The following is a 27,304-nucleotide window of genomic DNA, read 5'->3' on the forward strand; positions in this document are numbered from 1 at the left end:
TGACAGATTTCTTGAAATTAATCTCATTTTAGATTTTCAACGTAAAATACAAAAAATATTCTTACTCAGTATAATACTTAGATTATGGCAGCTTAAACAACAAAACTATTTCGGAAAAAAACCCTGGAAGTTGAAAAAACGTTTGTTCTGGCTCGCAAACATTCCCATAGGTGCCGAAACTGCAATACACAATTTTAAAAATAATTCAAAATTGGAATATTAAAAACCTTTGATTTAAATTCATTTTTATATTTCAGGCTTCGGACTCACTGGAGAGATCAAAAATAGCGTAAATTCTGTAAATAGTATCACCAAATTTTCAAAACAGTGTCATAAAATTGTTCAATTATTAAATTTATGTATGATGTGAATTTATAGGTTTGCAATGTAAAAATAAATTTATTTTTTAAACAAAAGTTCCAGTTTTCCAACCTAATATTTTAAAAGTATGAAAAATAAGTTTCGATATTTATTTACAAAATTATTAAAAATCCAATTTATTAATCTCTGAACTGAATTATTTTTGAACTATTTTTGGTTAAAAGTTCATTATTTTCGGTTGAAAAGTCTATTACTAAATTTTTGATGAAGAATTCATTTATTTGGTTCAAGTATTATTATTATTTGGTTCAAAATTAAATTAATTTGTTAAAAACTCAACAATTTTGTTAATAAGCTTGATGAATTTTCAACAGTTTTTAATGAAAAGTCATATTATTGGATTCAAATCTCAAAAATTTGATTTCAATTTTTGTCTTTTTGACTAAAAATTAATATTTTTTTCTAGCGTTAACCTCTTTTTTCAGAAATTCAACCTTCTTTTGTTAAAAAGGCAACTAACTAGTCAAAAAAATTAAATTTTTGTAGAAAACTTGTGTATTCAGCTCAAATATTCAACAATTTCTTAGAAAATATAAGTATTTGGTTTAAAATGTATGTATTTTGTTGAAAATTTGGCCGGTTTAGTAGAAAATAAATTATTTTTGATAAAAATTTTGAGATAGCAAGTATTTTATTGTTTAAATACAACTTTTTTTATTTTCAATAAAAATATTTGTTTTTGAAAAATCAACTATTGAAATTTTCGTTGAAAATTCATCCTTTTACGCTGAAAATTAAATTTCTTGTTTCAAAACTGAAATAATTTCTTAAAAGTTAATTTTTTGCTAGAAGTTTCATTATTTTAGTTAAGAACGCTTTGTTTTATTTGTTAAAAATTAATTTTTTGTAAGGAAAGTTGAACTATTTTGTTGAAAATTCAAATGATTGGTTAAAAATTAACTTTTTTGTTGAAAATTCATATTTTTGCGATAATAATTCCACTGTTCTGTAGAAAATTCCTTGTTTTTTGTTTCGTTAAAAAATGCAACTATGTGGCACAAAATTAAACTGTTGATAATTTATCTTTTTTGATACAAAATTTATCTTTGCGGTTCAAAATTCAACCGTTTGGTTAAAAATGTTTGTATTTTGTTGAAAATTCATCTTTTCTGGTATAAAATTAATCTTCTAGGTTTAAAATTCAATTATTTGGTTAAAAATGTATGTATTTTGTTTAGAAATGATCTTTTTGCTAGAAAATAAATATGCTGCATTGAAAATATTTCTTTTTGTTCGAAAATTCGTATTTTAGGCACGAAAATTCAACAATTTGGTAGAAAAATGAACTATTTGTTGAAATATCTAATATTACCTTTTTCTTTAAAAATTCATTTTTTTATGTCAAAAATTCTACTCATTGGTTGAAAGTTTAACTACTTTTTAAAGGTATTTTTTTGTTGTTTGAAGATTCATAATTTTAGATGAAAATCCTACTTTTTCTCATTAAACATTATTTTTCTAACTGAAAATGGAACTTTTTTCTTGATAATATATCATATTAGTTGAAAATTGATTAATTTGTTAAAAATGTATATTTCGAGATAAAAATTCTACTGTTTGGTAGAAAAATCGTTCTTTTTTAAATGAAAATTACTTATTTTAAATGAAAATGTACCTACTACACTTTTGGTTAAATATTGGCCTTTTCAAGTTTAAAAATACAAGTATTTAGTTAAAAATTTGTAGAAAAGAAAAAAATATAAACTAAAAAATAATATAATGAAATTTCGACTAACGTCGCATTTATTTTTTAAACTAAATAGATGAAAATTTATTAAATAGATTGAAAATTCATCTTTCTAGTTTAAAATTCATCTTTTCTAGTACAAAATTGAAATTTTCGTTGAAAATTAATTTTTTCTAGCAAAAAATTAATCTCTTTAGTGGAAAATTCATTTTTTTGTTGTTAAATACAGCAGTTTATTTATTTTAAATAAAAATATTTTTAGTTGGAATATCAACTATTACACTTTTCGTTGAAAATTCATTTTTTTACGTTAAAAATTCAACTCCTTGGTAATAACTATTCAGATAAAAATTTGTATAAAATAAAAATATATAAACTAAAAATTAATCAAATTAAATTTCGACTTTTCTGATCGAAAATTAATATTCTATGTTGAAAATTTTATATTATAGGTTGAAAATGTAACTATTTTGCAGAAAAATCGTATTTTGTGTACAAAATTCAACCATAGTTTAAAATTAACCTACTTAGTTGAAAATGTATTGAAAATTATTTTTTTTTTTTAGAAAATCAATTTGTCAAGTTTAAAATGCAACTTTTTGGTTATTAATTTTTTTTTAATTGACCTGTTTCGTTTTATATTTATGATTTTTTTTTAATTCGCAATTTTTAGTAGAAAATGAGTTTTTTTGTTAAAAATACAATTTCAAAAATAGAATTTTGAACTAAAAAAGATTAATTTTCAATGAAAAATTGAATAGTTTATATTCCAACAAAAAAAAACTTTTAATAGCAAATCACAGAACAGTTGAATTTAAATAAAAAGACCAATTTTAAATATTTTAAATAAAAAAGACGCAAATTAAAAATAAAATTTTTTCCAAAAGTAAATTTCAATAAAACAGTTAAACTTTTATCGAAAGAAACTAATTTACAACTGAAAAAATAAAAATATTACCCCAAAAATCAAATACTTTAATTTTAACCAAAATGATGAGTTTTAAAACTAACTAAAAAAAGGTCAATTTTCCACTAAAAAAATGATTTTTCAACAAAATTGTCAAATTTTTAACTAAAAAATTAATTTTCAATCAAAAATAGAATTGTTAATATTCCGATAAAATAATATTTGAATTCTAAATGAAAAACAGATTTAAACATAAAGACCAGTTTTTAATAAAATACTCTATTTTTAAGTTAACACATTAATTAGACAATTTTTTCAATAAAATAGTTAAATTTTCATTAAAATAAATGAATTTACAACTGAAAAAAATTGAAACAAAAATAAAATATTAAAGAACAGTTGAATTTAAACAAAAAAGACCAATTTTAAATCTTTTAAATAAAAAAGACGCAAATTAAAAATAAATTTTTTTAAATATTTTAAAATTTTTTCAAAAAGTAAATTTCAATTAAACAGTTAAACTTTTATCGAAAGAAATTAATTTAGAACTGAAAAATATAAATATTTAACCAAAAATGAAATACTTCAATTTTCAATTAAAATGATGAGTTTTAAAACAAACTAAAAAAGGTAAATTTTCCAACGAAAAAAAATTGTAAGCAAAAATGAAAAAGTTTATTTTTCAATTAAAAAATAATTTTGAACCAAAAAAAAGGAGGTTTAAACCAAATCCTTAAATTTTCAACTGAAATAAACGAATTTTCAAACAAGAAAACAAATTTTCTAAAAAAAAGTCCATTTTCAAACTCATAGTTGAATTTTCAACCAAAGATATTAATTTTTAACCAAAAAAGACGAATTTTCAATAAAATAAAACAGTTTTTTTTCCAAAAGGTTAATGTTTAAACTAAAAGAGGCGAAATTTTAACCAAAAACGAACAAATTAAATTTTCAATTAATCAATTTTTAACGAAAAAAACTTATTTTTATGAAATTAGTTTATATTTCAACGAAAATGTATTTTAAATTAAAAGCCGTTGAATTCAACCAAAAAGGACCATTTTTTAACAAATCATGTAATTTTTTAAAAATTAAAAATATCCTTTTTTAGCCGAAAATTGAACAAATAAAAACAAAAGATAAATTTTCATCGATAAAATTTTAATTAAAAAAAAAGTGGAATTCAATTTAAAAAAAAATAAGAAGATTTTTCTCCAAAACAGATGGTTTTTTAATTTGAAAATATGACTGTTTTTAGTTTTCGCTATTAAAAAATAGAAAACTTTTGAAAACATGTGCTTTGAAACGTCCTTTAAGCCAATAGTATGATGAGTCCGAGGCCTGATATTTTATTGCTATAATATTATTTTTTTTTTTTTACCTGGCGGATCTGGATTAACAGCATTTGTGTCATTATGATCACTTTTAGCGACCGAATGCTCATCCTCAGAAAAGTTGATTGAGTTGTTGAGATCATCAAGATTACTTTGCATCGATATATCCGAATTTAAATCAAGATCAGTACCTAAACAAACAAAATTCAATTCAATCTTTTTGCAACTATATTGTATTTTTAAACCAAAATTTCCCGTTTCGTAAACATTTTTCACGGCCAATAAAATTGAAAAAATCAAACTATATTCTAAACATTTTTCCACATAAATTAATAAACAGTAATAAACAAATTAAAGCATTCAAAGTTAAACACTTGAATTCTAAACTTTTAAAATTGAGGTTTAAAAGTCTTCAATTCAAAAATTGTCTACATAAATCAATAGTCTAAATTAAAGAATCAAGCAATGAACTTTAAAAATTTTGTTATTTTAAGTAATTTTAAGCTAGACAAATTAAAAATTGAAAAATAATTTTTTTAACTTAAAAGTTCCTAAATTAGAAGTTAAATTATTATTATTTTAAATAGTGTAGGCATCCTTTAAAAGCTTTACAATTTTATTTCAAAATCTTGAGAAATCTAGAAGTGGTTTTAAATTTTTTCAAATTCAAAATAATTTTTGAACTTTTTTTGGGAAATTTTAAATATATTTCTACATTAATTGAATTTTTTCTATAACTTTTAGAAAATTTTGCAAATTAAAAAAATAATGTGAATTTGAATTATTAAATAATAATAATAGAACACTTATTATTTGTAACAATATTAGAATAATATTAAGAGATATTTAGAAGTTTTCAAAAGATTCGAATTAAATTTAGAACTCGAAATAATTTCAAATACTTACAGCCGAATTTAAAATAAAATTTAGATTTCTGCAGATTTCAAACAAAAAATTTAGAATTTTTTAAGAGTTGTGAAAGACTACAAAAGAATAAACATTTTCTTAAGATTCTTAGGAAAATTGAAAAAGATGATATCTATTAAAATTCCTCAACTTTTTTCTACAAATAATAAGTGTTCAATTTTTATTTATGCGTCAAAATTTAACAATTTCACTTACAAATTAAACACTTCTTAAATGAAACAATTAAAAATGTAAAAGTTTCAATCTACTCGTCTTAAATGAACCGTGAAATATTGCTAAATATTAAATACTTATTCTTTTTCTACATTAAGAAATTTCAAATTAAATCGGATAAAAATTAAATAATTTAGACTCACAATATTTTAAATTTAAGAAAAACCTTTAATTATGACTATATTATTATGGATTTATTTTTAAGTTGAAAATAGTAAAATGCACGTTTATATTTTTTAATAGCTGAAAAAATTAATAGAAATAATATATTACCGCATTTATTTATTCAATTTAATATAAAAAAATAATATTAAGAAATACCTGAAACACTAAATTAAAAATATATTATTGATAAATCATGAAAATTTTTATTTAAAAATAAAATTATCGAAATAAATGATATATTAATTTCAATTATTATCAAGACTTTCAGATAGATCTAGAATTGTTTGGTGAAATTCGTCAAATTCCCGGTCCGGCGGCCACCCTGTTTTCTATTTTAAAAATCTTCGATTTTAAAATTCGCTTAAAAATTAAAAAGGAAAATTTGTAAAGTGCAAGATTTTCGAATTAAGCATTCTAAACTAAATGTTATAATAATTTATAAAAATCACAAATTAGAAAATTATTTAAAAACGGTTGAAGCCAAACATGGACGAATTTTTTATTCTAAAAATTTTGTAAAATTCCCGGTCAAAATATAAATTCACTGTCATTTCGCGGTCCCATAAAATTTCCGGTTTTTGGGTTCAGCTATTTTATGTTTCGTTAAAATTCACCTATTTCATTTGGAAATTAATTTTTTTCTTGAAAATTGATATTTTTGGTTTTAAAATGCAATGTAGAAAATTCTTTTCGTGAAAAAAAATCTGAAAGAGTTCGGCTATTTTTTTGAAAATTTCTCTTTTCTGGTTGAAAAATTAACTAGTTGGTTACAAGTTGATATAATTTTTAAAAAATTCAGGTATTCAGTTGAAGATTCTTAATTTGAGTTCAAAATTTATCCCTTTGGTAAAAAATTTAACTATTTTGCATTAAATTAATTTTTTATGAGGTGAAAAATAAAAAATTTTGCTAACAAATGTAACTTTTCGGTTGAAAACTAACATGTTTATTGCAAATGTAACCCTTTTGTTGAAAAATTTGCTTTGTTATCAAATTGTGAAAGACTTCAAAATAATAAAAAATTTTCTTAAGATTCTTAGGAAAATTGAAAAATTTGGAAGATTTTAAGGATTTTTTTTAATTTGCAGAATTTTCAAAAATTGTAGGAAAATTTTGATTAACTTTAAAATATATTTAGAATTTCTGAAAAAAATGTTAACACACTTTGTTTAAATTACTTGAAATAATTACAAGTTTCTAATTAATTTTGAACCTTTTCCAAACTTCTAAATATATCTTAAAATTACTCAATTTTTTTCTACAAATTAAATTGATATTTTGTTGCTGAAATATCAGCTATTACATTTTTCGATAAAAATTCAACTCCTTAGTAGAAAAATTTATTTCTGATGTTAGATATTGTCGGAAAGTTATTTTTTTTTAAAGAAATTAATATTCAACCAAATAATTTTAATTTTCAACAAAATTATTAAAACCTCAACCAAAACAGATTAGTTTTTAACCAAAGAGTTGTATATATGACCAAAAAAGATTAATTTTCAAACAAGGAGATTAATGTTCTAACAAGAGTGACGAATTTTCAATAAAATACATGAATTTTCAACCAAATAGTTGAATTTTTAATTAGAATAGATCTATTTTTAAATTAAAAATATCAATTTTCAACCAAAAATGGAATAGTTACATTTTCAATTAAAAAAATTAATTCTCGACAGAAAATCTTAAATCAAAAAATTAATTCCCAAACAAAAAAAATTAATTTTCTACCAAATAGTTAAGTTTACAACTTACAAAGGATAAAATTCAAACCAAAAAAAAAAGAATAGTTGAATTTTCAGATAAAAAAATTAGTTTTGATCAACAAAAAAATACGAATTTTCAGCAAAAAAGTGCAATTTTCAACCCAAAAGGTGAATCTTTAAAAAATAAATTTTTAACAAATTTGATAAACTTTTAATCAATCCGTTGAATTTCAACCAAAAAGAACAAATTTTCAACCAAATTGTTGAATTTTGAAGCCAAAAAGATGAATTATTTACAAACCAGTTGGATTTTCATACCAGAAAATCAAATCAAGCAGTGAACTTTAAAAATGCTCAAAATGATATTACTATAAGTAATTTTAAGCTAGACACATTCAAAATTGAAAAATAATTTTTTTAACTTAGGAGTTCTTAAATTAGAAGCTCAATTATTTTTATTTTGAATAGTCTAGGCATCACTTAAAAGCTTTAAAATTTTATTTAAAAATCTTGAGAAATCTGGAAGTGGTTTTAAATTTGTCGAAATTCAAAATAATTTTACAATTTTTTCGGAACTTTTAAATATATTTCAAAATTAATTGAATTTTTTCTATAACTTTTAGAAAAGCCTGGAAATTAAAATAAAATTAGTTTATAAATAATAATAGAACACTTATTATTTGTAACAATATTAGAGTAATTTTAAGAGATATTTAGAAGTTTTAAAAAAGAATCAAATTAAATTTAAAACTTGAATTAATTTCAAATACTTACAGTCGAATTTCAAATAAAATTTAGATTTTTGCAGATTTCAAACAAAAAATTGAGAATTTTTACAAGAATTTTGAAAGACTTCAAAAGAATAAATTTTTTTTTAATTCTCAGGACAATTCGAAATGATTTTTCACTTTGAAAAATTATTGTAACAGAAATTTTAAGAAGATTTTAAGATATGTAAAAAATTATCAAAGAAGAACATGGAAGATTTTAAGGATTTTATTTAATTTGCTGGATTTTCAAAAATTTTAGGAAAATATCGATTAATTTTAAAATATATTTAGAAGTTCTGAAAAGAATGTTAACACACTTCGTTTAAATTACTTGAAATAATTTAAAGTTTTTAATTAATTTTAAATCTTTTCGAAACTTCTAAATATCTCTTAAAATTACTCAAATTTTTTCTACAAATAATAAGTGTTCAATTGTTATTTATGCGTCAAAATTTAACAATTTCACTTATAAATTAAACACTTTTCAAATAGAACAATTAAAATTGTAACGCTAAAAATTTGAAAGTTCTTCGAAAACTAAATATTCAAAGTTCTCTATGTAAAAGAATTCAGATTCATATTGCTAAATATTACATACTTATTTTTTTCTACATTAAAAAATGTCAAACTAAATGGGATAGAAATTAAATATATAGACTAACAATATTTTTAATTTAATAAAAATATTTAATTAAGACTATATTATTATGGATTTATTTTTAAGTTGAAAACAGGAAAACGCACATTTAAATTTTTTAATAGCTGCAAAAATTAATAGAAATAATATATTAATAAATTTATTTATTAAATTCAATATAAAAAACAATGCTTAAGGAAGACCTGAAACTCTGAATTAAAAATATATTATTGATAAATCATGAAAATTTTTATTTAAAAATGGAATTATCGGAATAAATAATATATTAATTTCAATTCTTATCAAGACTTTCGGAATAAAAGAGTTAAAATCTGGAAATTCTCAAATTTTGAACGGATCTAGAATTGTTTGGCCAAATCAATTATTCTTCAGATTTCTATACTTAGAATACAGTTCCATTTTAGAAATTATTTATTTATTTATATTTACAGTTGATAAAATGAAACTGTTTTTTATCAAAAATCTTCAACTTAAAATGCTTTTAATTGCTTAAATTTTCAAAACTGCACTTTAATTATTTTAAAAACTGTTAAAATGGAACTTCGTCAGATTTTTCTTCTGACAATTCGCCAAATTTCCGGCCGAGCGGCCATCCTGTTTTTTATTTTAAAAATCTTCGATTTTTAAAACTTCTAATTTCTTAAGCCTTTAAAACTGCATTTTAAAATTCCTTAAATTAACATATATGCTTTTAAAAATTAAAAATCTAAAATGGAAAATTTTTTAAGTGAGAGATTTTCGAATTAGGCATTCTAAACTGAATGATATAATAATTTATAAAAATCACAATTTGGAAAAATATTTAAAAAGCGGAAATTCATCTGCTTAATTTTTTGGTTAAAAATTAAACTTTTATGTTTTAAAAATGCAGACTATTCATCTTTTTTCTTTTGAAAAATTAAGAATTTGGTATCATAATTAAACTATGTTGTAAACAATTAAATGTTTTTGTAAAAAAAATAGATACTGTGTTCACTGGACTTAAATAATTTAAAATTAGAAGTCCACGGCCTAATTTAAAAGAAAATATAGATTTTGTTAGATTTCGAACAAAAAATGTAAAAGCTTTTTAAGAATTTTGACAGACTTCAAAAGAATAAAAAAACATTTCCTAGGAAAATTGGAAATGATTTTTTATTTTAATAAACTAATTTTGACAGAATATTTTTTAAAATGTATAACGATATACAACATTTTTAAAAATGAATGTGGAAGATTTTTAAATTTCTTTAATTTGGCAAAATTAAAAAAAAATAGATTTGAATGGATGTAAAAAAAGCATGTAGATGTTTTAAGATTTTGATATAAAATTTCTAAGAATTTTAAGGATTTTTAAACTATTTAAAATAAAGTAAAATTTATAGTTCGAACTGGAATTTATCCAGAATATTAATAATTCTGACTTGGAAACGGGAATTTTCAAATTTAGAAACATCCGAGCTAGTACTGGAAATTTTCGAAAAGGAAGAAAATTCTGAATTGGAACAGGAAATTTTTCCAAAAAATTCTAATTCTGACATGAAGCAGGAAATTTTCGAATTTTAACCAATTTTGAGTTGAAACTGGTATTTATACAAAAGAATTATCATTTTTCTTGGAACAGGCAATTTTAATATTTAAATAAATTGCTAATTGGAACAGGGAATTTTTTTAAAGAGTGAATTATTATTTTAGGTTGAAACCGGATATTCTAGAAAACAATTAAAAACATGAATTAGAAATGGGGATTTTACCAAAAATTCTAATTCTTAGTTTAAACGGAGAATTTTCGAAAAAAATGAAAATTCAGGGTTGATTTATTAATCGTTAAAAATCGCAACTATTTCATTCGAAAATAATCTCTTTTGATAGAGAATTCAAACTATTTTGTCAACAAAAAATCATCTTTTTTGGTTTAATTCAACTATTTTTGGTATAAAATTAAAATCCTTTTTGGATGAAATAATAAAAATCACATTTTTCGTTGAGAATTTATCCTTTTTGTTTAAAAATTCAACTATTTATTTGGAAGTGAAATCACTTTGTTAAAAATGTATTTATTTGGTTGAAGATTTATCATTTTAGCTGACTACACCTTTTTTTTTCTTCAAAGTTTAATTATTTTGTTGAAAATTCACTTTTTATTTTATTAAAAATTAAGTTTTTTTCTAAAAATTCAATTATTCTATTTTTATTTTGAAATTTAAGGGTTTAGGGGGAAAATTCCATTAGAAAATTTTTTTTGTAAAATTCCCGGTCAAAAATAAGTTCGCTGTCATTTCCCGGTTTTCCCCGATCTCATAAAATTCCCTGATTTCAGATTGTAAACTTTTCTTATTTATTCAAAATTCGATCAAAATTATTCAGGATGGCTGTTTTATTCGAAGAAAAAAAACCGCAGTCATTTTCCGTTATGCAAATATTTTTCACGATCATTGAAATTAAAAAATTCGAACTCATGAAGCTGAAAATTTGTTTATCTAAAGTAATCAAAACTGAACTGAAAATTAATTTTTAATTTCAGGAACATTATTTTGAAGACTTTAAACTTGAAATTACGTAAGAGTTAAGGCTTTAAATTTAAAATTGTATACTTTAAACATGAAATTATTAATTTTTAATACTTGAATTTGATTATTCGATTTTAAACGTCTTCAACTTAAAAATGTCAAACTGTTAAGGTGTACAATTTGAAAAATGAAAACTTTAAATACGGATTCACGCAATTAGAAATTGTTTAATTTCAAACACAATTATTTTACATTTTCTAATTATAAAGCTTTAATGATAAATTAATTAATTTTTAATGGTCTTAATTAAAATGGTAGAATTTATGCTAGCTTTTAATTTTAATTTCAAAAGTTTCATCCTGATTAAATTTAAAACTAAGTATAACGAACTTCTGAGAAAAATGAAAAAATTCGTATTTTTTATTCAAAAAATTGCCCTGAATTGTAAGTTCGGAAAATTAAAAATTAAACGATTTTAAAATATGTTTAAAACTGAACACTTTCAACCCTTAAAATGAATTTCCTATTGAAAAAAACATTTAACTAAATATTTTTTTCCATCCAAAGAAATACTTACATTGTCAGTTATTAAAATTATTTTTTAATAAAAAATATGAAGTTTCAAGTAACGGCTTTCCAACAAATAGTTCAAGTTTCCTCCTAAACCCTTAAATTTCAAACTAAAAATAGAATAATTGAATTACTAGAAAAAACTTAATTTTTAATAAAATAACAAGTAAATTTTCAACAAAATCGTATAATTTTCAACCAAGAAAATTAAATTTCTGTCGAAAAAGATTAATTTTCGGCAAAAAATTTAACGTTAACATTTTCAGTTACAAAAATTAATTCCTATTAAGAAAAAAATCTCTTTCAACCAAAAGATCCATTTCACCAAAATAAACAATTTTTTAACCAAGTACATGAATTTTCAATAAAATACAGGAATTTAAAAAAAAATATTTTAATTTTCAACTTAAGATAAATTTTGAATCTTCAACAAAATAATTAAATTTTGAAGAAAAAAAAGGTTAGTCAGCTAAAATGATAAATCTTCAACCAAATAAATAAATGTTTAACAAAGTGATTTCACTTCCAAATAAATAGTTGAATTTTCAAACAAAAAGGATAAATTCTCAACGAAAAATGTGATTTTTAATATTTCATCTAAAAAAGATTTTAATTTTATACCAAAAATAGTTGAATTTAACGAAAAAAGATGATTTTTTGTTGACAAAATAGTTTGAATTCTCAATCAAAAGAGATTAATTTCGAATGAAATAGTTGCGATTTTTAACGATATAGTAAATCAACCCTGAATTTTCATTCTTTTTCGAAAATTTTCCGTTTCAACTATGAATTAGAATTTTTGTAAAATCCTCTGTTCCAATTCATATTTCTAATTGTTCTCGAAAATATCCGGTTTCAACCTAAAATAATAATTCACTCTTTAAAAAAATTCCCTGTTCCAATTAGCAATTTATTTAAATTTTAAAATTGCCTGTTTCAAGAAAAATGATATTTCTTTTGTATAAATACCAGTTTCAACTCAAAATTGGTTAAAATTCGAAAACTCCCTGCTTCATGTCAGAATTAGAATTTTTTGGAAAAATTTCCTGTTTAAATTCAGAATTTTCTTCCTTTTCGAAAATTTCCAGTACTAGCTCGGAAGTTTCTAAATTTGAAAATTCCCGTTTCCAAGTCAGAATTATTATTATTCTGGATAAATTCCAGTTCGAACTATAAATTTTACTTTATTTTAAATAGTTTAAAAATCCTTAAAATTCTTAAAAGTTTTATATCAAAATCTTGAAACATCTACATGCTTTTTTTACATTTATTCAAATCAATTTTTTTCATTCTGCCAAATTAAAGAAATTTAAAAATCTTCCAAATTCATTTTTAAAAATGTTGTATATCGCTATAAATTTTTAAAAATAGTTTGTCAAAATTAGTTTATTAAAATAAAAAATCATTTCCAATTTTCTTAGCAAATGTTTTTTTATTCTTCTGAAGCCTGTCAAAATTCTTAAAAAGCTTTTACATTTTTTGTTCGAAATCTAACAAAATCTGTATATTCTTTTTAATTAGGCCGTGGACTTCTAATTTTAAATTATTTAAGTCCAGTCAACACAGTACCTATTTTTTACAAAAAAATTTAATTGTTTACAACATAGTTTAATTATGATACCAAATTTTTTATTTTTCAAAACAAAAAAGATGAATAGTCTGCATTTTTAAAACATAAAAGTTCAATTTTTAACCAAAAAATTAAACAACAACGATAAAAACGAATTTTCTACAAAAAAGTTGAATTTTATACCAAATTTTTTAATTTTCAAAAAAATAGTTTAATCCTCAACCAAAATAGATAAATCTTCAATTAAGAAGTTGCATTTTTAATCAAAACGAGATAAAATTTCTACCAAAAAGTGAATTTTCTACCAAGAAAAAATTTTCAGTCAAGAATAAAAAAAAATACAAAAAGAAAACCGAATTTTCAACAAAAAAAAAACATAATTTTTTAACCAGAATGTTGAACTTTTAACCAAAAATGGAGTAGATAAATTTTCATTGAGAATGAATTTGCAATAAAAACAAAAACGATTTTTCTACAAAACAGTTTAATTTTATACCAATTTGTTGAATTTTCAAGCCAAAAAGCCTAATTTTCTATCAAACAATTTAATTTTAAAAACAATAACATGAAATAACAACAAAAAAGTTAATTTACAATTAATGAGTTGACTTTTTTAACAAAATATTTGAATTTTTAATTTAAAAAAAATCGTTTACAACCAAAATAATTTTTAATTTAATTTTTTAACCCAAAAAAAATTAACTTTCAACTAAAATTATGAATCTTCAACGAAAAAAAAATTAAATTAAAAAAAATTCGGTCAACTTTCAACCAATGAGTGAAATTTTTAATGAATAATTTTGTTGGTTTAAAATTCTACTTTTTGTTTACAAACTCTAAAATTTATATTTTTTGTTGAATATTTATCTTTTGGTAGAAAAAAATATTTTTTAGATGTTGAAAATTCACCTTTTATATTTGAAAGTTAATAATTTTTATTGAAAAAAAGAAATAATAAAGTAAATTTTAATAAAACAGATAAAATTTTATCGCAAGAAATGAATTTACAACTGAAAAATATAAATATTAAAACAAAAATGAAATAGTTAAATTTTCAACTAAAATTATGAGTTTTCAAACAAGAAGATTAAGTTTTCACTAGAAAGGCAAATTTTTAACAAAGTACATAAATTTCTAAATAAATATTTAAAGTTCTAACTAAAAAAATTAATTTTCAAATAAAAAAACGAATTTTCAACAAAATTTTCAAATTTTCAAATGAAAAATTAATTTTGAATCAAAAATGAAACAGTGAAAATTTAGATAAAAAAATTAAACATAAATATATCAAATTTACAACAAAATAAGTGAATTTTTAGCTAAAAATTAAAACATTTTTAACGAAAAATGGAATAGTTAATTTGAAAAAAATAATTTTAAAACAAAACAAAGTGAATTTTTCATTAGAATAGTTAAATTTTCAGCCATAGAGATTCCAACCAAAAAAGATTTTATTATTAAATAAAAAAACTAGTGAATTAGTTAAATTTCATCTAAAGAAATGAATTTTCAGAGAAAAAAAATTGTTAACAAAAATGAAATAGTTTATTTTTCCATTAAAAAATAACTTTGAACCAAAAAAAGGAGTTTTAAACAAAATACTTAAATTTTTAACTCAAACAGATGAATTTTCAAAAAAAAAATATTAATTTTCTACCAAAAATAAATTTTTCAACTAAGAAATAAATTTTAAAAAATATATTTTTTAACAAATTAGTGAAACTTGTAACCAACGAAATGAATTTTTAAACAAAATAAACAAATTTTCAAACAAGAAGAATAATTTTCTAAACAAAGTTAATTTTCAAATAGATAGTTAAATTTTCAACCAAAAATATTAATTTTCAACCAAAAGAGACGAACGTTCAATAAAATAAAATGTTTAGAAAATCCTGCAAACTAAACAAAATTTTAATCTTCCAGATTTTTTTTTTTAATTTAGAGATCATTAAAATCTTTTTGAATATTCTCTTAAAATAATATTCCAATATAAAAAATTATTTTCAATTTTCCTAGGAATCATAAGAAAATGTTTTTATTCTTTTTAAGCCTTTCACAATTCTTAACAAGTTTTCAATTTTTTTTAAGTCTGCAAAAATATAGATTTTATTTTAAATTTTAAATAATTTCAAGTTTTGAATTAATTTGGAATCTTTTTAAAACTTCTAAATACCTCTTAAAATTATTCAAATGTTTTCCACAAAGAATAAGTGTTCAATTGTTATTTAAACGCCAAAATTAAACAATTTGACTTAAAAATTATAATTTTTTTTAAAACAACAATCAAAATTGTAACGTTCAAAGTTTAAAAGTTCTGCGTAATTTCAAAGATTCAAAACTTTTTATGTCTTAAATGAACAGTCAAATTTAAAAATTTTGAAATTAAATGGATTAAAAATGGAATATTTTAGACAGAAACAAAATTTTATAAAAAATACACTATGAATTTATTTTCATGTTAAAAATATTTCAATGATTAAGACTTTCAAATTGAAACAGTTTAATTTTTAAGAATAAAATTTCGAAATTATTGCAATTTTTAACCAGATAATAATCCAATTAACTTCAGCTTTAGTTTTTCGAAAATTTGCTTACCAGGATGGCCGTTTTAATCAAAGAAAAAAATTCCATTTTTCCGGGTTTTTCCCGTTTCGCAAATATTTTTCAAAGTCAATGAAATTTAAAAAATCGAACACTAAATCGAAAAATTATTCCATTCGAAGTAATAAAGTAAAGTTAAAAATGTTGAAATTTATACCATTTTAAGCAATTTTAAATTCTAATTCCAGCATAGAATTTGTTTAAAATTAAAAATTCCCTGTTTAAATCTGGAATTATATTTCTTTTAGAAAAATTTCCGGTTCAAATCCAGAATTTTAATTCTCTGTAAAATTTCCTGTTCCAATTCATAATTTAAATTCTTAAATTTTCAAATAAAAATTTCTTGTTCCAGCTGGGAATTTATTTAAATTAAAAATGTCCCTGTTCCAAGAAAAATGATAATTCTTTTCTATACATATAAATATTGTATAAATTTGTATAAATACAAATTTTTAAGTTAAAAATATTTCAATGATTAAGACTTTTGAATTGAAACAGTTTAATTTTTAACAATAAAATTTCAAAATTATTAACTTGGAACGGATATAATTAATTTTTTATTGTTTAAGTAATCAAAACTGCATACATAAATTCTTTAAATTAAAAATTAAAACTTAAAATGGAAAATTTGTTGAGAAGAAAATTGAAAACTATTGAAATCGAAATAGAAATTTTTTTCTAATTAAATTAAATTAATCTAATTTTCCTGATTCTCTAATTTTTATGATTTTTGTTATTTTTTTTTTCAAAGTGTCTGACCAAATCTTGAAAAAAGGGTACTTCAGGGACCTTAAATCTCTGAAACTGGGAAATAAACTTTTAAAAAATACCTATATCAGTATTGTTCTGCTCAGTGAAAGAAATGCTGCCAACACTTCCGGCAAAGGAAGGATTCGGAGAAAGAATTGAATTGTTTTCCATATTCGTATTAGTAACCATCGAAGTGTTTTCCAGATTCATACTAGAAACCATCGAAGTATTTTCCATATTCATGTTGGAAACCACAGAACTATTTTCCAGATTCAAATTTTCCATTCGAGGATTCAATCCGGAAGTTGCCACTTCTGGCAATACGGAAGAACTCGATTGCGAAACTTCTCTCTCTTCTGAAAAAATTTTCTCAGATGTATCAGGCTTTCTACTTTTTCTTAAGTTTTCCTGAATATTTTTTATTTTTTCTGGATTCAGAGCACTTTTGCGCTGAGGACTCTCCTCTTTAAGATTTACAATCGCTTTCGGATGTTCTTCGTGTGGCTTTTTACGAATTTTACCCTCCTGCACTGAATTCGCTGGTCGTTTAGAAGACTCTGATTTTTCAAAAACTGACTTTTCAATCTGTGTTTTCCGAGCTGAAATTTGAGAAGGGCCTGCTACACTTTTTGCAGGAGATCTGAGAATTTTTCGCGGACTCATCTCTCCAGAGCGCATCATAATATTCGGTTGGTTGCTCTCTGTAGCAAATTCGATATCTTGGTTTGACGATAAAGAGACGCTGTCTGAAAATTATTAGTAAAGATGACCGGAAATGCAGTAAAAAAAATAAAAACTTCAGTTTTGAAAATTTATTTGTAACATAGAATCTTTTGAAAAAGGAATAAAACAGTATTTTAGATACAAATTTATATTTTTCTAATTTATTTTTAAAAAAATGTCTTTTCTACTATAAAAGACAAGTTTTAAATAACACTTAAATTTTTAAGAAAATACTTAAATTTTAAATATAATAGGCGGATTTTTAAACTTAAACGATAGATTCCCAACAAAAAAGTGTCATAGTTTATTTTTTAATAAAAAAATGAAATTTATCTTTTTTAAAAGCATTTTAAAATCAAAACGACGAATTTTAAACAAATAAAGATTTTTTACTCAAGAATGAAATAAGAGTTTATCTAAATTATTGAAAGTTCAAGCCAAAACATGAATTTTCTCTACAAAAACCGAATTTTTAAAACAAGAAAATAATTTTTTTACCAAAACGGGAGAATTTTCAAAAATTTTCATTTACTCAATTTTTGTTAATAACAATTTATTTGTTCAAATTTTCTGAGTACTTATATTCTTGTTGAAATTAGATTCTGAAAGAATGAATTCAGTGTATCAGTGCAATTGCAGTTACATCATATTTTTTTTGTATTAGTTTAACAATAATTTTTTCATATTTTTTTAGCCACACAAATTTTCAAATTACTTACAAGGAAAGAAGTATTAGCAGTTTTTTTAAAATGATATAAATATAAATTTTATGATTTTCATGAGACAATTAGGAAAGTTTTTTAAATATTTCAGATGTGACAAAAAAAAAGAATGTAGAAGATTTAAAAAATATATATTTTATTTTACAGAATTTTACAAATTATTAGAAAAATGCGACCCTTCTCAAAAGATAATTAGGACTTTTATAGTTTCAGAAAAAATAATAAATATTCCATACATTTTCGGAAATGCTTCCAAGGTTTAAAATATTTTAAATCCATGCAAAGCATCTTGAATTCCTAAAAATATATTTTAATGAATCCAATTTTTTCTTGAAATTTAAAAAAAAATCATATTTCAGATTCGTCAATAAAAAAACTAGATTTAAAAAATATATATTTTACGGGATTTTACAAAATAATCGGAAAAATTTGAGCCCTTTTAAAATTTAATATATATACAATACCTCTTAAATTCTTTAAAATATTTTTATCTGACTGGAATTTTTCTTGAAATTTTGAAAAGTTATTTAGAATGTAAAGCGTCAGTTTTCCACACACATTGTCCGCAATTTTTAATTTAACAAAAGAACATTAGTGTCCAGACGTTTTCGTTTTCAACCTCTGGGTTTCTTTTTGTTTTAAAAACTTTCACATAAATCTGCATTTTTTTAATCTTCTGCAGTTCAAAAATCTTCTTTATTCTCCTTAAATCCTCGCAATATTTATAGAATTTTATGGTTTAATTTATTTGTTATTCTTTAATGTTACCAAATTGAAACATTTTGCTTTAAAATCTTCTGTTTTTCGAAATTTAAGTAAATATTTGATGTTTTAAAAATCTTTTTGAATTATCACTTAAAACTCATTTTCCAAATTACAAAAATCGAAAGAAATTGCGTTACGAACCTACAGAATTTTTTTTCATTACCCTGAATTTTTACAAAATTTCTAAAACATCTCTTAAATTTACTAATATTTGTTCTAAAATTATATAATATGGCACGATCTTGCTTTCAAAACTTTCTAACCCTTTTTTTTTTTAATTTTATGAACTAATTTGAAACGTTTTGCAATCTTATTTAGTAAGCTCTTACAGCTCATTAGTGAAAAATTGTTTGAAATTTTCCCATGAATCTAAACTATATATTTTTCATTCTGTTGACGCCCTAAAAAATTAAGTTTACCTAAATTTGAATTGCATTCTGGAAAATGGAAATAATTGAAAATCTTTGAAAATTTTAAAAAATTACCCCGACGTAAAAAAAGAAAACATTTTTTTGTTCTTAAAAATTCTGGAATCTACTTCGATGTTTTAAAAAATTAGATAAAAATTTATTGATTTTTTCATAAATGATAAAAAAAAGTATTAAACAATCATTTTCATTCAAACATAGAAATAATTTGTACTCTTAATAATCAGAAAACGATAATCAGCTAATAATCAATTGACCATTTCACAAAAGAAAAACCACTAAAATATAATTTTGTTATGAAATATTCAAATAACTTTAACGTTATATATTTTTTAATTTGAACTTTTATTTTTTGAAAATTTTATTTAATCTTAAATTTTTAAACTAATTCCAGAAAATGTCCCTTTTAGTAGAATCAGTTGATAATTATGAACTGAAAAAAACCTCATATAATTGTTTTCACTGAAATAATAAATTTATTTTTACTTTATATATATATTTTCATATTCCTTCCCGAAAATTTTAGTTATTGACCTTTCAATACTTGTTTTTATAAACAATAAAACACATACACATATGATTTTGAAAATTTAATTCATATAATCATTTCAAAACATCAACATTTCGAAAAACTATATAATTGTAATAGAAATAGGTTAAATATAAATGAATTTTTATTAAAATTCAAATAATCTTTACTTAGTATTTTTATAAAACTTTGTATTATTAATAAAATTTAAAAATATTCCAGAAAAAAAGTAAAATATATATTCGGATAATTTAGAAATCAGAATTCCGATACTCATTTCACAACATAACAAGAATTTACATAAATAATGAAATTGAACAACATGTATTTTAAATATTGATAGAATTTCATTACATAAATTGTAGTCGAAACTTAATTTTATAACATCCACGTAAATCATCAATTTGTTAACTTAAGGCGTGCCAAAGTCTGAAAAAATTGTAAAAAAAATAGTTTTCTGTCATTTTAAGAATCAAAATATTATGACTAATGTCATTCCAAATAAAAAACATTATTTTTTAAGAAAAATGTTAAAATCCACACAAAAAAAACATTAATTTTAACCATGTTTTTTGCAATTGAATATTTTCTGATTCCAATTTTAAAAATAAATGTTACTTTTGATTTTATAGCTCTAAGTCGTTAGAGCAATTTTTTCTTGAAGACAAATTTTTAAAAATAAATAATTATATTTCAAGATTATTAGGTTATTTTAAAAATTTGAAACAGTAGAATTGTAGAGAATCTTTTCTTAGAAAAAATAATCCGTCATTTATTAAAATGCAAGTATTTTACAAAAACTGGTAAGAAGCGACGGTCAGAAAAATTCAAGTACAAAAAACATGGTTAACATTTTATTTTCTTGTTGTAAATTTCAACATTTTTCATAAAATATAATGCTTTTATTTTAAATTACAACAGTTATAATATTTTGATTTTTAAAATCATAGAAACTTTTTTTTCTTCATATATCTGACTTTTGGCACAAGCACCTTAAAAATTTATTTAAAAAAAAATACTTTTCGACTTAACAGTTACATTTTTGACTAAAGACATAAGCCTTCAATAAAAAAAGCAGAATTTGAAAAATGTTGTTTAACTTTTACCCAAGTAGTTAAATTATCAATTAAATTATTTTTCACAAAATATTTTAAGTTTTAACCAGAGATGAATTTTCAAATAAAAATATAAATTTTAAAGAAAAATACCATAGTTGAATACTCAAGCAAAGAAAAATCATTGTCAAACAAAAAGTTGTATTTTCCTAAAAAATTAAATTTCCACTCCAAGAGAGATACATTTTTAAATGAAAATCTGAAATTTTAAACAAAAAATAAGTTTCTACGGAAAAAATTGAATTTTCAATCAAAAAAGACGAATTTTTTTAACCAACAAGGATGAATTTTTTACAAAATATTTAAAATTGTCTACTAAATGTTTACATTAAATTTTTATTTAAAAAACGACAAATAATTTGTTTTTAAGTTGAACTTTCATCCAGAAAAGATTTCAGTTAATTTATCAACACCAAAATATAATTTTTAAACAAAAAAAAAAATTTTCTACCAAAAAAATTAAATTTTAAATCTAAAAAGACAAATTTTGTTTAGCCATCAAGGATGAATTTTTTATAAAATAGTTGAATTCTCTACCAAATAGTTGTATTTTTATCTAAGAAAGATGGAAGTTGTTCTGAAAGAGATGATTTTTGAACAAAAACGACAATTTTTTTAAGTTGAACTTTATTTCCGAAAATATTTTAGTTTTTTTTTCAATACCAAAATTTAAATCTTAAACAAACATTAAATTTTCTACGAAATAGATAAATTTTTAACAAAACAATAGAATTTTCAAACAAAAAGTTAAATTTTTATCTAAAAAAGATCCAATTTCTTGTAAGACAAAATTAATTTTTAATTTAAAAAATTGCAGTTCTTTTTTCAATATTAAATTTTAAAAAAAGTACAATTTCTATAAAATAGGTAAATTTTCAACAAACAGCAGAATTTTTAACCAAAAAGTATGACATTTCAAACAAAATTGTTGAATTTTCACCCAAAAAGTTGCTTTTTCATAGAAAAAAAATGTGAATTTCTACTAAGTCAAATAAATTTTTTAACCAAAAAGGTAAGTTTTCAAAAAAATAGGTGACTTTTCTGTTTAAAAAGATTTCAGTTGACTTTTTACACCAAAATATAAATTTAAAACAGAAAGTAAATTTTATACGAAATATTAAATTTTCAACCAAAAGTCATGACTTTTCCATTAAAAAATTGAATTTTCAATCAAAAAGTTTCATTTTTATCCAAGAAAGATAATATTTCTCTTAATAAAAATTAATTTTCAATTTAAAAAAAAGTTGATCCAGGAGAAATTGCATTTCTTTTTTTGAATACCAAAATATTAAATGAATTTGTAAATAAAAAAGGCGAATTATCAACAAAAAAAATAAAATAAAAATAGAGGAATTTTCTGTTAAAAAAGATTGTGATTGTCTTTTCATGATCAAAACATGGTGTTTTAAACAAGAAATAACTTTATACGAAAAAAATTGAATTTTCAATTCTACCAAATAGTTGAATTTTTATCCAAGAAAGATGAAATTTTTACTGAAACAGATGAATGTTTGATAAAAAACGAAAAATTTTTGTAGAGCTGAACTTTCATCCCGAAAATATTAAGTTTATTTTTCAACATCAAAATATAATTTTTAAACAAAAAATAAATTTTCAACGGAATAGTTAAATTTTTAACAAAACAGTTTTTAATTTTAAAACAAAATTTCAAAAAAAGTTGAATTTTTATCCAGAAAAGATTTCAATTTTTTTTTAACACTAAAATAATCAATTTAAACAAAAAGTAAATTTTCGACGAAATAATTAAATATTTAATAAAATAAAATTTTCAACCAAAAAGTATGAACTTTCAACAAAAATGTTGAATTTTCAAACAAATAATTGCGTTTTTATCCAAGAAAGGTGTAATTTCTGCCAAAGCAGGTGAATTTAAAAACAAAAAGATAAACTGGGAAAAATGAGGTTGAATTTTTCAACCGAACAGTTGCATTTTTATAAAATTTCTTCTGAAACAGATTTTAAGAACCAAACAGTATGACTTCTTAACAAGATTGTTAAGTTTTCAACCAAAAAGTTGTTTTTTCGTCCAAGATAAATGAAAATTCTAATAAAACAAGTGCATTTTTAAATCAAAAATAGAAATTTTCAAAAAAATATTCGAATTTTCATCCAAAATTATGTCAATTTGCTTTTCATCACAAAAATAGGATTTTTAAACAAAAAGTAAATTTTCTAGAAAAAAACTTTAATTTCCAACAAAACAGTTTCATTTTTTCCCTCAAAAATGCAATATTTATACTGAAAAAGATGAACTTTTAAATCAAAAAGACAAATTTTCAGAAAAAATTGTTTTTATCCGAAAAAGATTTCAGTTGACTTAGCAGCAAAAAATATGAATTTAAAAAAAAAAGTGAATGTAAATTTTCAACCAGAAAATAAAATTTAAAACTAAAAAGATAATCTTCAGGAGAAAGTTTTTGCGAATTTGCAAAAATTATGTCCCTGAAGAGGTTGCTGGAATTTAATTAAATGATTTATTAAAATACCTTCATCGTTATGAACTTCTTCGATTTCTTGCACATTTTCGGGATTCAGGTTTTCGGTGTACAACTCGGAAAGAGAAGATAACATCGAGGCGGAATCTGCAAAAAATAGAATTTTGACACTTTAAACAATTTTGATAATTTTAAATATATTTGAAATTTTTTTGAAAATATTTTCAGGGCTACTACAAAATCTCAATTTCGAAATTCCCTGACTTTTCCCCAAACAATTTCTCATTTTCCTCGACTGTTACAAATTTTTCTTTCAAATTTAAAAATTTTATTTGGAAAGAAAAAAAAATACAAATTTTCAACAATATAGTTAAATTTTTAACCAACTAGATGAATTTTAAGCCAGACAGATAAATTTGTAACAAAATACAAAAAGTTTCAACCAATTAGTTTCATTTTCATCTCAGAAATGTCAAATTTCAACCAAAAACTCAAAGAAATGAATTTAAAAAAATATATATATACATAAATTTTCAAGTCAGAATTTAACAGAAACATTTTTAGTAAAATTTTTTTTTAACCAAATAGCTGAAATGTTTACCAAAAAGATTAATTTTCTGCCAAAAAAGATAAATTTTCAATTTAAAATAGAATTCTTGAATTTTCAATTAATTGAACTAAAATCTCAAAAAAATAGAGTAGATACATTATCAGTGAAACAGATTAAATTTCAATTTAAGAAACGAAATTTTAATAAAATAGTTTAATTATTAACCAAAGAAATGAATTTTCAACTAAAAAAATTAAATTTTTTAAAATACCTGAATTTGCTACAAATTTTTTTATTTTGATAGAAATTTTTTTTTTGACAAAAAATAGAAAAGTTAAATTATCAGTTAAAAAGTAATGATTTTCAATACACAAAAGATGCATTTTTAACAAAATGATTGAATATAAAAAAATTAATTTAATACAAAAAGTTAAATATTAAAACAAACAAAAAACGAGTTTTAAACCAAATAAATGAATTGTCAAGTAAAATAGATCAATTTTCAATAAAAAATCAAATAACTACATTTCTAGTTAAAAATTATTTCTTCACCGAAAAAAACGAATTTAAAAAAAAATTAGATTAGTAACAAAAATAATTAATTTTTAAGCAATAAATTGAATTTCAACCCAAACAGATACATTTTCTACCGAAAAATACAATCTTTCAACAAAGTATATGAATTTTGAACTAAAATCAATTTTAAATTTAAAATAGAATAAAACGATAAAGTTTATATTTTAACAAAAAAATGTGGATTTTTAACAGAAAATGGAATAGTTCGATTTATAATTTAAAAAAATAATATTTGGATCTACAACCCAGAAAGACACATTTTTAAGAAAATTCATGAACTTTCAAATAAAAACAAGACATTTTTTGAACAAAAAAGATAAATTCTCAACAAAAAATGGAAAAAAATTTTATTAATAGTTAAAAAAATTAATTTTTAATACCAAAATACGCATTTTCCACAAAATAGATTTTTAACTAGACATAACTTTTTAACTAAAATGATGAAAAGACCAATTTTAAACATAATATACCAAATTTCAACAAACAAAAGTTAAATTTGCAATTTAACATATAATTGTGGTATTTTCAGTTATAAAAATTAATATTAAAAAAAGTGAAGCAGATAAATCACCAGATGAAAAGTTAATTTTCAACTGAAAAAACGAATTTGAAAACAGAAAGGTACATTTTTTGACATAAAATTTAATAGTTTAATTTTCATATAAAAAAATTTTTTTTTAAAAGATGCATTTTCAAAAACATAATTAAATTTTTAAGAAAAGAAGTTAGTTTTTTATGAAGTTTCAACAACGAAATTATTTGTCAACCAAATAGTTGAATTTTTTACCAAAATAGTTCAATTTTTAACCCAAGAACATAAATTTTCAACAAAATACATCAATTTCCCACTCAAAAGATTAAAATTTTAATTTAAAATAACATTGTTGAATTTTCAGTTGATAAAAGTAAAATCTCAAAAAAAAGGGTGAAGTTAAATCTTCAGTTAAATTAATTAGTTTCGCATTTTAAACAAATGTAGCAAAATTGTTAGATTTTGAACCAATCAAAATAATTTTCAATAAGAAAAATACGAATTTTTAACAAAATAGTTCAACTTTCAACCTGACTAATTAATTTCTTGAAAATTTTCAACAAAAAAGTTAATTTTCAAACAACCAGTTGAATTCTGTACCAAAATAATTTGAATTTTTAACGAAAAAAGATAAATTTTCAATTTAAAATAGAATTTAATAATTTTAAAAAAATCAATTAAAGCAGTTAAATTTTCAGTTAAATAAATTTATATTTACTTAATTTTCTATCTAAAAAATACGCATTTTCAACAAGATAATTGAATTTTAAACGCAAAAATACGAGTTTAAAACAAAATAAATTAAGTTTCAACTAAAAAAGATCAATTTTCCATAAAAAATCGATTAGTTAAATTGTAAGTAAAAATCTAATTTTTAATCGAGAAAAGTAACGAATTTTAAACAAAATAGTTACAATTTCAACTAGACATACAATTTTAACTAAAATTGTATTTTTTTAAATATTTATTTTTAAACAATTAATTAAATTTTGAGCCAAAAAGATTTATTTTATAGCAAAAGACACCTGTGAAATTCAAACAAATAAAGATCGATTTTCAATTTAACATAGAATTTTCAGACAATTAGGATAAAACAAATCAATACAAAAAGTGGAATTTTGAAAGTAAAAAAAAAAAACGAATTTTCTACAAAAAAGTTAAAATTTCAATAAAAAAAATAGACGCATTTTAAACAAAAATAAATGAATTTTTAATTTAAAAATATCAATTTTCAAGCTACAATGAATCAACGACATTTTTATTAAAAAATTAATTTTTAACTGAAAAAAAGAAATTTCTACTAAAAAGGTACATTTTTAACAATATACAAGAATTTTAAACTGCACAGTTTAATTTTTAACAAAAAGGTGGATTTTTAACAGAAAATAAAGTAGTTCAATTTTCCGTTAAAAAAATATATATTTTATCAAAGTTTTACCAAATTTTTTTTTTAAACAAAATATTTATTGAAGTATTTTTACCAAAATATAAAAACGTAAATTTTCCACTAAAAAATATAATTTTTTGGTTTAAAATAGAATTGTTGAATTTCCAATTAATAGTTTAAAAAATTAATTTTTAATGAAGAAAAAGGCCCATCTGTTACCAAAATTATTTGGATTTTCAATAAAAAACATGAATCTTTAATTAATAAAAAAGTTAAATTTTCAATTTAAAATAAATTTCTCAAAAAAAGTTTAATGTTCAACCCGAGTAATTGACTTCTTATGAATTTTCAACAAAAAACTTCATTTTTAAGTAGTTAAATTTTCAGTGAAATAAATTTATTTTTAATTTAAAAAAAAAACAAATTTTATATATAATAGTTAAAGATTCAACCAAAGAAATGAATTTTTGAACCAAAAAAATCAATGTTTGTCAAATTACATGAATTTTCAACAGAGTGGAATAGTTAAATTTTCAGTTAAAAAAATTAATGGTCAATACGAAAAAGTGGCATTTTTAATAAAATAGTTAAATTTTCAACTAAAGAAAGACGAATTTTCAACAAAACCGTTAAATTGTCAACAAAAAATGGAAAAAATTTAATTAACAGTTAAAAAAATTAATTTTAAATACAGAAAGGACCCATTTTTTACAAATATTATTTGAATTTTCAACAAAAAACATGAATCTTTAACTAAAAAAAGTTAAATTTTTAATTAAAAATAAAACTGTTGAAA

At 21.1% G+C, this 27,304-nt stretch overlaps 2 protein-coding genes across 2 annotated transcripts in view; both read right to left on the reverse strand.

Moving 5' to 3' along the window:
- On the reverse strand, positions 1-17,026 carry LOC117179088. Its single transcript, XM_033370737.1, has 3 exons — positions 16,806-17,026; positions 4,357-4,500; positions 1-179 (listed from the first exon to the last, which is right to left on the reverse strand). Exons 1-3 carry the CDS (start codon positions 17,008-17,010, stop codon positions 106-108), a joined length of 423 nt encoding a protein of 140 aa, XP_033226628.1. The 5' UTR covers positions 17,011-17,026; the 3' UTR covers positions 1-105.
- Positions 17,019-27,304, reverse strand: part of LOC117178391 (uncharacterized protein PFB0765w-like) — a 20,324-nt gene continuing 10,038 nt past the window's right edge. Inside the window, exons 5-7 of the mRNA XM_033369819.1 lie at positions 23,515-23,610; positions 17,167-17,471; positions 17,019-17,081 (exon numbers count right to left, since the gene is read on the reverse strand). Of these exons, the coding sequence (XP_033225710.1) occupies positions 17,019-17,081; positions 17,167-17,471; positions 23,515-23,610 (464 nt within the window). The remainder of the gene's footprint in view (positions 17,082-17,166; positions 17,472-23,514; positions 23,611-27,304) is intronic.

This window comes from Belonocnema kinseyi, chromosome 8, assembly GCF_010883055.1.
Source record: "Belonocnema kinseyi isolate 2016_QV_RU_SX_M_011 chromosome 8, B_treatae_v1, whole genome shotgun sequence".
Lineage (NCBI taxonomy): Eukaryota > Metazoa > Arthropoda > Insecta > Hymenoptera > Cynipidae > Belonocnema > Belonocnema kinseyi.